The 10,944-nt window shown below is 40.4% G+C and overlaps 1 protein-coding gene across 1 annotated transcript in view; it reads left to right on the top strand.

The window, feature by feature from the left end:
• Positions 1-463: 463 nt before the first annotated feature.
• The window catches only part of KLF13 (Kruppel-like factor 13), a 28,944-nt gene continuing 18,463 nt past the window's right edge, over positions 464-10,944 (top strand). The window contains exon 1 of the mRNA XM_010074197.1: positions 464-1,004. Coding sequence (XP_010072499.1) covers positions 464-1,004 — 541 coding nt within the window. The remainder of the gene's footprint in view (positions 1,005-10,944) is intronic.

Below are 10,944 nucleotides of genomic sequence, written 5' to 3'. Positions count from 1 at the left end.
CTTCGCGGTGACGTCAGGCCCAGATGTTTTCCCAGGCCACGCCCCCGCAGGGGTCCGGGCGACTCCGAGGCGATAACGGGGAAAGCTTATTCTACTGTCACAGCGCAATGGAAGGGCTGGGGAAACCGCATCTTTATTTTATTGCGCTCTCGGAAAAACAGCATTAATTCATGCTCCAAGCAGCAAGCTGACACTGCCAGGATCTATCTGCTCTTCTTTTTCTTTTCCCTTGGACTTCCAACGCTTTTTTTTTGATTTAGGGACAAGCTGGGTGTGATCGTCACGAACAAAGTGTGTTTTTGATGGCTGCTAATTCAGCCTTTACTTCTACAAAGAGATCCTAAGAAATAAGAGAGAGAGAATAAGAAAAAGTCTGCTTGCATAATCTTTTTAAAAAGGAAAAGAGCAGTGCTGAGGGGGTTTTTTCTTCTTCCGTTTGGATTTCTTTTTAAACTTAGAAAAAATGGCAACAGCAGCATACGTGGATCATTTTGCAGCAGAGTGCCTTGTCTCTATGTCCAGTCGTGCTATTATCCATAGTCCCAAAGGCGAGCCTGATCCCCAGCCTGATGCAGCAATACCTCCTTCGTCAAATGGAGAAGATAAGCGGGAAGTCAGAGAAACTGGGAAAGACAATGGATCATCATTACTTGTGGTAGCTAGCATTTTAGCTGATCTCAACCAGCATGTTCCAAACTCACCTGCCCTAAGGATGGAAAAAACAGAGACCTTTGATATCACAGAACAAATACACATTTCTATTGCTCATAAGGAGTTTGGGGAAGAAAGTGTGTCTTCGGCTGGTAAGCGTGGAGGAGGAAGAGCAGCCACACCTACTAGCCTGGCTGCAGTAACTGAGCCAAGCCCCAGACAAAAGAACAAACGCACGAGAAGCTGGACTGACCCTGGATCACCCCAGAAAAAGCACAAATGCCACTATGGGGGGTGTGAAAAAGTTTATGGCAAATCTTCCCATCTTAAAGCTCATCTAAGGACCCACACAGGTTAGTTACAATCTAGCCAGAGATTTGTTTGTTACAGCTTGGTAATTAACATTGAAAAACAAAACCAAACAAACTTGTATTTGGCCACCCTTATGCTTTCACCTCTCAGAAGTCAAGCTCGGGAAAGCCAATCAACAACAACAAAAAAACCCTCTGGGAATAGAACCTTACTGGGCAGAGATTCAAAGCTAATGTTGCCCTTTTATATTACTTAATGTCACAGGGAATGGCGTGTGGGTCGTCTGTGTGGATTGTACCAAGCTGTAATTTTTAGCTGTTAGCCTTCTTGTTCAGTGTGTCCTCTACTTCTCTTTCCAATGCTTCTTACCCTCCCCATCTACTTTTTCCTACCCCATGCTCGTGTCACTACCTTTATACCAGCTTATCACTTCCCCTGCAAGCATCAATACTCTCAATATTTTAAGATTAAATGTTCTAGGTGCACCTGAATGGCTGTGTGTCTGTTTCCTTCTGTAGCAGGCACTTGTGTGAAAGCTAGAGTAGGCAGGAAAGCAGTTGAGAGGCTGAACATGAGTCACAAGGAGACATTTATCTAAGTGTAAAGAGAAGGAGACATGGGCAGTCTCAAGCTTTTGCCAGATGGATAAAACTGATTTTAAAACAAAACACATTCAAATGCAAACACTAACTTGTTCTGATTAGTGTTCAGTGTTTACTTCTTGGTGTGGGCTTATCTGACCACTTGTTGCTTTGTAATTTATGAGACACACACATTGAAAATGTGGAGGTCTTGCAAGTGCTGTGAAAGTTATGCACCGAAAGTATTAGGAGGGCCATCTTGAAACAGGCCCCATGACTTGCCAGACCTCATTCCTCTGCCTGCTGCTGGGAAACAGGATGGCTTCCAGACAGGGAACACCAAAAGTTGAGACCGATCTCTGCTGAAGACACTAATGATAGTGCATATTGCAAGGCACCGCATCAAGTAGAAAAGGCTTGTGCAAGCTGTTCCATTGAGTAATTTCAGACAACAAATTAGTTTACCAAGACCTACTGTCAGTTCACTTATACAGAGCATTAAGAAAAAGATCCTCAGGACTAAATATGACTTAATGACTCTTGAACAGTTTTAGTTCAGAGGTAGCAGCCTCTCAGTGTGCCTTCAGGTTTTCCTGCTGCCTTCCTGAAATAAAGCAAGAACTCTTCTAAATTGAGGTTATGTTTTGCTCTCTGTGGGAGAGAAGAAAGCCCCATCGAGTTTGAGCATATGGATAGACAATTGTGCTGCACAGCCAAAGGAACAGCATGTTCCTGGCACCCCAGGCAGCTTGCCCTGCTTTGCACTGTGTAACTGCTTTTTGCCTCCTTGGTTGTTACGCAGAAAAGGTGCTTCCACTTGGCTTGCAGGGAATGGTCTCCATTAATTTTCCATTCTTTTCCTTTCTTATTTCTGGCATTTGCCATTGTGCTAAAACTGAAAGATAAATTTAGCAATGTTCCTGGGCTCCCAAACCAGCTGGACACCAAGAAGGGGAACTCCTGCCCCTGATAAAGAGAGAAGGGCTGGGCCATGCCCGCCCTGCGGGGAGAGCAGAGGGAGGGCAGGGCCGGTGGGGAGTGTCGCTCTGAGCTGCCGGCTGAGCTGGAGTCATTCGGGGACGCTGGCTTGCCTCCAAGTTCTCTGTTCTTTTTGCCTTTTTTTTCTTTTTTGTTTAACTCTTCATTTCCTGTATTTTTTCCAGGTCTGTAAGGCTTAACTGGTTATCACTGTAGCTAGTGGCACCGAAAGAAGAGAGTGTGTGCGTGTCTGTGAGAGCTAGAGGAAAAGCAGGGAAGGGACTGGTTTTGCCCTGGGAGTGGCAAGACCCTCGGGGACTACAGCTTCTTTGTTTTCTTGCGTCTCATGTCTGTGTGGGAAGCTTTAAACAACGCTGCCAAGTTTCCCTCCTTGCTGGCAACAGGTCTGTCTCTGTTTGGATTGAGTTTTAAATAGGCCTAAATGCCTCTTACTCCTCTTGCAGAATGTTTTCTAAGGTGTTTGAAATTTTTTCTTTTTTTAAAAGAAATTGTGACAGGCTTGAAAAAAGTTTATATGACACTAGGAGTTAAGCTAACAGAACAAGCAATGACTTCCAGGACTGGCAAATGTTTCTTTTTATGAAACACATAACGGGTTTTACTGATTTAGAACAAGAGTTTTGGGTCTCCTCTGCTTTACAGTGGTACTGAACTAGTTAAATACCAATACACATGTACACATGAGTCCACCAGTCTGTCAAATGGATAGGGTGATAGCTGTCCATCTCACCAAGCAGTGGTGAAAACACTCAAGTACACATGCAAGGGGCTTTAAACAGCTGCCCCAGTAACTCACAAACCTGTTTACTAAGAAATAATCAAAAACTTCTGCTATGGAGTAGAGCTTCTTCCATGTGCTGTACGGCTAGATGAGCTGCTATTTAGGGGTGAATTGAAGGCTAAGAACATTACTGCAGGCTAGAAGATACTCATGATAGTGCTAGACATATTTGAATAGTGTAGTTTATGACCTGCTTTAGAATCTTGCTTGTCCTTGTCTGCTGCTGTGCTCAGAAACTAAAGGCTCTGCTCTTTATGCTTGGAGGAAACAGACTAGATCATTGAGCTTATGGTGTGGCAGGGATACAGAGCCTTCCAAGTACCAGTGGGTCAAATCCAGCCCACATTGCAGGGACTGAAAGCTGGTACTATTTTCCAGCTCTTTGGTGACCCATCTGATAGTTACAGACAGATTTCAGTGCTCAAATGTCCAAAGCAAAAACCATAGTGCAGAGGATGCTAATTATCCTATTTAAAGCAGAAGAAACAAGATGGAACAGCCAAGGAAGCAGCATCTTTTGTAGTTGTCTATTAGAACATAAGGTGCTAGAGCAATCCATAGTTTCTTCTTTTGGTACACTAGCGGTTAAGCTATCTCAGCCTTATGAATGCTTCATCTTTATTAAATTGACAAACCCTTGAACCAGGCAGAAAGTATTAGTCACCAAAATCTTTGCTGTTCTCTCCACCAGCTTTCAAACCCTTCCCTTTCCCCTCCCCCTACATTTCTTTTCATGTTTGTTTTCCACCCTACTCACTTGCTGGATGTCCTGGAGTTCAACATGATCATCAGCCACAAAGCCCTTGAAGTTTTAATGTTTACCAGGAGGTTATATTTAGTCTCAGTGGGTAGATGTCAAGTCCAAATTCTTTTCCACTGAGGTTCCTGTGGACCTCAGAAGCTGTGTTGTGATCCACAGATGCAGCACCCTGTTTGTCTCAAGCTATAGTGATCCCATCAATGGAAAAATTTCACCAGGACACCAGTTTTAAAAATCCTCACCAGTCCCAAGAAAACTCCTAAACAAAAAGGACTTTGATAAAATCAGATAAACCATTTACATGAGAAAGTTCTCTAGGCTCGTTTTCAGCACAGGATCACTAGGAGGGTTTGGAAATTCTCTGGAGTCACTGGAAACCAGTTTGTCTCTTTTGATGCAACAGTGATAAGAGAGAGACAGTACAAAGCCTAATAGCTATTTACAGGCTTCAACCTCATACAGCATGATCCAGGACTGCTACGTTCTGAGGTTGTAGAGAGCACCAACTTCTTGCATTATACTGCGTATTTATATGTAAAGAAAAACTGTCTGGATTTTGAGTGGGGATCACAAGAATCTTATGTATCGCGGCCACCCTTCCCCATCACTGTGGCCTCTCAAGCTTTTAGCCATCTTCATTGGCATGTCATCATGAATGCAGAGAAAACACAAAATAAATCTTCATTTAATTCCACTGAAGTGTCCTTCCAAAGTTACTAATTCTACTCACTAAGCAGTACATCATAACACAGAAACAGCTTTTCAATCATCAGAACTAAATGTATTTGCACAAATTAGCATAAACTGAGGAGATGCTGGCACCAGTCACAGTCTTGAGGCTTATTACGATAGAGCCTTGCAGTGAAACAAACTGCATAAGCTCGGGCAGCTATGTATTCAGCTTGCTTAAACTTGCAGTTATGGAGGATATGTTATTTGGTATCTTGTTCTTTTTAGTCTAACCCTTATTCATGAAATACTAGCTGAATTGAAATAGGTAGAGAAGACTGACTCATCTCAATTCACTTGTAAATAAATTTCTGTTTCTTTATATTAAATCTCTGTAATCACATTTTTGAGGACAACACTAATGAACCCATATGAAAAAGTTAGGTTTTAACTTAAGTGCCCTTTTCCCCTCCTCAACTATTATATGTTGTTCCCTAAGCAAAATTTTTCTGATGACTTGGTAACTGGGGTATGTGAAGATGGAGTAATTCATAGTGTATTTGGTATTTGAAAGCGATCTCAGAAATAAAGCAACGAGATCTCATTTGTGACAAGCGTGACAACAACATAACAAGTAGTATGGACAAACTGGAGTAGTATTTAGCCTGTGTTTAGGTGGGTAAAGAGGCCTTTGTATAAAGTATGGATAATAGGTTTTAAACAGGAGGTTGGTTTTCACTTTCAGTTGTAGTATGTCTGATTTGCTCCAGCTACATTAATTCAAAACAAAGCAGTAAAGCACAACTTCTCTGAAGTTGGTCTGAATCAAGATGCTACCTGCGTGCATGTGAAGAAACTAATTAACCAATGTAAGGAGAAGCAAGTTCACATATCAGTGAAATAAAGTTTATCTTCCATTGTAGCACCTGGCAATTACCAGAAACTTCACTGGTTAGCTAAAAAAACGTGGATTAGACTCGTTTTGGGTTTCTTTAGCTTGCCTATAGGCACACAGAGGCTCTAGAAGAGGTATACATACATGCATACATGTGTGTGGCAAGCAGGCAGTGTTTGTGAAGGCCTAAGCCTCTGCAGGAGAGGACTACAAGAAGAGAAAATTAATGCCTCCTGCGCTACTGAAGAAAGCAGAAGAAAACAGGACTGCAGATTGCTCACATAGAGCAGGATGTAATGAGGGGGTACCACTGGTTCAATCCATTATCTGAGCTGCCAGCTGGACTGCCCTGTATGCCAGGACTGGGAAGCTGCACTCCCTCAGAACAGGATGGCTTTCCCCAGTGCTGATTTCCCACAAACAGGAATACAGAGTAAATTAATTTGGCCCTCTGCATGTTGCTGAGCAATTTCACTTTTACTGGTTAGGCCTCCGAGTTTTGACTTGTTCTGTTAAAAGTTAAACACAGCTATCTGGCTCTACATACCTAACTCACTATCATTACCAGACACCCAGATTTATCAAAAAGCTCCAGGGTGCCTCTAGGATGTTGTGTCACATAATGCTCTTCTGCTGCCTTGCACCGCCTCTTTGCTGAGTGCATCAAAATATTTTCTCTAATGTTTTTGAGACAGGCTCAAATAGTGGCTTCAGGAAAGCTTCAAATGCCAGCCTGATGAAACAGTTGTCCTGCCAGCCTAAGCCATAAGCATTCTTTCTCAGCATTAAATAGTTCAGCAGCCTGCTCGTGCATTTTTCTGAAAACCGACAGTCTTAAGTGTCTTTTAGTAAGCCTGTATTTTTAAAAACAATATAAACCTACATAGCACTGTTTTTGTTTGCTCTGAAAGAGCTCTGCAACTCCTTTCTTACTTCCTCTAAGAAAGTTTCAACATATTAAAAAAAAATGAGTAGTTGAAAACATAAAACAACTTCATTTACAGCCCTGCTTAAGTCCTCACCCTAACATGCAGTTCCAAAGAATAAAGTTATTAGTTAAAAGTATCACTCCTAAGCCTAGATCAAGTGGTCTGTGCTCACTGAAGATAAAAAATCAGCAGTATATATGCTGTAAGTCTATTAACATTAAAATGTTTGAAATAAGCACAGGGCATAAATTTCCTAAAAGAATAAGCAAATTTTAAAACTTACATTTTTCAAAAGGAGCTGAAGTCAAGAAGAAAGGCAGAACTACTCCTGCTCACTCCTTTTACCTGACTGGTTCAGGATTGACTAATAGGATTGAGTTAATGCAGCTGAAAAGAGTTAGGGTTAAAGTGGTTGCATGGAGAATCCAATTGGCTGACAACGGTATTTGCCACACACTTGAGTAGTATTAGCTACTAGAGAGAACTAAATCTCCTGATTGTTATACAGGTTTTTCTGTGAAAGGCTTTTCTTCCTTTCTCTCCTTTTTGTCTCCAGTCTATTATAGAGATATCGATCATATAGAACTCACAGAAATAAAGCCTCTGATAACAATTAACAGTGTTTAGGTATTGTAACTAAGAAGCCTCGAAAGCAAAGCTGTGCTTATCATTGTCGTAACTGCGATGGAGCGGGTCTGATACAAAAAAATACTGTCTTATTTTTCTCTCTTCACCATTCAGACATAATCAGCATAGCTAGATATTCTCTCCCATAATTTCCCCCCCCCCCTTTTTCCTCTGTTTGCAACTGTAGTTGAGCAGAGGGTAATTAACAAAAAATATCCCAACTGCAGTATGGCTGTTCCAGTCAACATCAGTCACAGAATACAGTGTTCAGGGAGTGCTTTTTTTACCGGGTAAAAACTTAAGAGTATTTAGTGAAAAATCATTAACTTCACAAAATTCTCTTTCCATAAACCATCTTTATTTTAGCATGGAGGTGGTACTTGGGTCCAGTGTAATGAGACCTGTTAATATTGGAAGTGGTGAGGATGGATCGCTTTCCAGTTGTTCTCCTCATCCTAGACACCAGTAGCAGCACTTTCTTTTTCTGTAGCAAGACCCAACCAAGTCTTACAGATAGTCTACGGTAAACTAGCAAACAATCTTTTTAATGAACAGATGATTATAATTGATAGCCGTGCTTGTGTTAGAAATTAGTCACAGCCTTATGGAAGAAATGTTGTGAATAATCTGTAGAAGGTTTTTCTGCAGTAGCAGATACTTCTCTGCAGGACACTGGCAGGTATTTGTATGTGACATGAGTTGTGCATAAACAAATCTTCTGCTAAACTGCAGTTTTTTATGAAACAAACTCACAATTGGATTTAATCTGAAAAGAAGGCACCTTTAACCATTTAAAATACAACTGTTGCATTGTGTTATTGTCTGGCTGAACATGGTTATGGCACGTCCAAGAGCAGAAACCTGGAACTTGTTTATATTGGACATGTGGTTTCTAGTTCTGTTTTGTAAATTAAGCATATTCCAACTTCCCCCTGCCCCCTTCCCATCTTGGATCAGCTGTTTGGAAGTCAGAGCCAAAAAATACTGTTCAAATGCAGGACAACCTTTGAAGGGTGCTGTCTGTAGAATTTCTATGGGTATACTTTTTTTCCTTTGTTACCTACTGGACTTCTATTTGGTAGATTCACATGGACAGTGAGATCCTTATCTTGCTGTGTTCAGTTTAATAGCTAGACAATGTGGGTTATTTAAGTGCAGGCACTGAAGTCAGACACACATATCCTGTATTTTTCAGGTCTTGCAGATTCAGCAGATCTTACGGGGCCTCCACTTAACATAAAAGAAAGGTTTTAAAAGTTAAGAGTGCCACCACTGTAGTTACTGGTGGAGAAATGACCTCAGAAGCTTTTTTGCAGCCCTAACATAAAAAGCATTTACTAACCAGGAACTTGGCACAAGTCAAATGGTATTAAAGTGAGCATATCCTGAAATGACCTCTAGTGCAAGGAAAAGATTTTCTGTAATCGGTTACAGCAGTGTTGTAGGGCTCTCAGGAATTATAGGCAAAATATTTGTGACTGGGTACCTGTTGACATTACTGTCAATGGATCAATGAGCTATCTTAGATTTATTGCAAAATATATTTCTACCAGACTGCTCTCTATTATTCAGTTATAAGTTACACAAGTTTTCAGAATAGAGGCACCTGAAAAACTCCCATGAGAGAGCATTGTGTTGCTGATATGCGTTTTGCACATTTCTGTCTGCTTTGGTCCTGCAGCCAGCTAGAGTATCCCTGGCCAGCAAAAGCACAAGCAGAATGGGCATGCTGGTTATGTAGCCTTTACTGCCTTCAACAGTAGCTTTTAAAACAGGTCAAGGAGAGAGGCAGAAATGCTAATCACTTAGTTCCAGAGTAAGGCCATCTGAAATACAGCAGCCAAAAAGGATACATTGAGCTTTTAAAACTAAACAGCTGTCAGTATTTCCACTAGAGAAACTTACAATGAAGCCAGCTGAGTAGGGTTAGAACATGACAACCTAGTCCATCTTCAGATGTTTCCTGCAAAATTTTGCTGAACTGGTGAGCTGTGTGTTAATAGGTCAGAGAAATATTTGTTTTGCAATTTGGAGGTAAATAAATTACATTGGTACAAATTTACATACTAGACTGGGGCTTCATCGATTCTTGCAAGACCTCACAGTGTATCTGGGACTTTCCTGTGTTCTTAATGTTTTAGGATCCTGGTCAGGGATGCTGCTAAAAATCTCACTGAACTACAGGCTAATTCTTGTTATATATGTTGCAGGGGCTTACTGAATTTAAGGTTGCAATTTCTTTTAAATGCCAGCAGAAGGACTGCAGACTAGCATTAATCCATGATTGCCTTGGCAGTTTTTGATTGTTCTGGCGACTGATATATTTTCCAAGTCCAATGTGAATTGTATGCAGCTTGCTTATGCATGCATGTGAAACTCTAATAGAGCACTGAAAGTCCCTCTAAGTCAATGGAAATTTCCATTTGGTATATATATGTCCATACAAGCAGTGCCAATAGAATGTTGGCAGATGGCTAGTCTTATTGTATAATAAATTCAGGGTGTATTTGAAAAATATTGTTTTTTAATTTCTCAGAACATGGCCAAAGCAAAACTGAATTTCTTAGATACCCCAAAAGATTACAACTCTGCTAGGATTCTCATTGATACATTTTTTTCACCTTTGTGCAGAGATGTACAGTATTTGCACTTTCTATTTCCCCCAACTTTCATCATTCTTGGAAACAACTGAATTCTTCTCACTAATGTTTTAGAAATAGTCTTTCTCAAATTGGCAACATGTGCATCAAATTCTATCTTAAATAGAAATGTATAAGCAAAATTACAAGCAACCAGAAAAGCAAATTCTTTGGAATTTATAGATGGCCCCACAGTATTATTAGCATAAATACACCTTTAAGAAATGGATTTAAAAGCTCATTTTTAAAAAAAATTACAAAAAAGATGCAGAATTTGGTTATGGGACAGAGTAATTCTATACCATGGGCTTAACAGAATCTATAGTGTGGATTTAATAGAATCAGTCTCACTTCAAGGTATATGATATAGAGATATATAGAGAGGTAAGACTGCCTCTAACTAATCACCCAGCCCTTGTCTAAAAAAAAAAAAAAAAAAAAAGAAATCACTGACCCTAATAAGGAAACATATCTATATATATTTTTAAGCACAGAATTTTGTCTTTCATTTGGTAAGAAACCACTTCCTCTCCCTACCACCTGCACTTATAGTAAGCACTGCATTGATAATATAGATAAAAGTGTTTTTGCACACAGTTAAAGATCACATATGGTGAACCCTGACTCTGATTCTGTCCCTCGTTCATGGGCTGGTGAGGCTTTGAAGGGGGAATAGGGCTCTTGTGGCTAGGTAGATTAACTCAGTATTGCTCAAATAGTGGGACATGCTGCTTGGAGGGAGGATTCTCCCTCTCCCCACTATCTCTAGCTCTTACCTGTTCTGCAGAATAGCTGATACTGTTGAAAGGATAAGTTTTCAAATGGCAGACAGGTATGATAGCTGCCAGAGTTTGTAGATGGCCTGAAACAATAACTTTCAGAGAAGAAATGTCTCAATTCATAACACTGAGTTTTAACAGATGCTACTGAAGGTAGTTCAGAGGTTTGTAATGTATCATCTATGGTATTCAAACCCATTACTCTCTGGTCAGCTTCATCTACGGTATAGAACCCACATCATCTGCAAACTCTTAAGTCCAGAGAACAACTGAACAGAATTATGATATTTGCACCATAAGAATCTGTTAAAACTATTAAAGG

The sequence above is a fragment of the Pterocles gutturalis genome, unplaced genomic scaffold (genome assembly GCF_000699245.1).
Source record: "Pterocles gutturalis isolate BGI_N339 unplaced genomic scaffold, ASM69924v1 scaffold10592, whole genome shotgun sequence".
In the NCBI taxonomy this organism is placed as follows: domain Eukaryota; kingdom Metazoa; phylum Chordata; class Aves; order Pterocliformes; family Pteroclidae; genus Pterocles; species Pterocles gutturalis.
The sequence above is the reverse complement of the archived record's forward strand: the minus strand, read 5'-3'. Positions and strand labels throughout refer to the sequence as shown.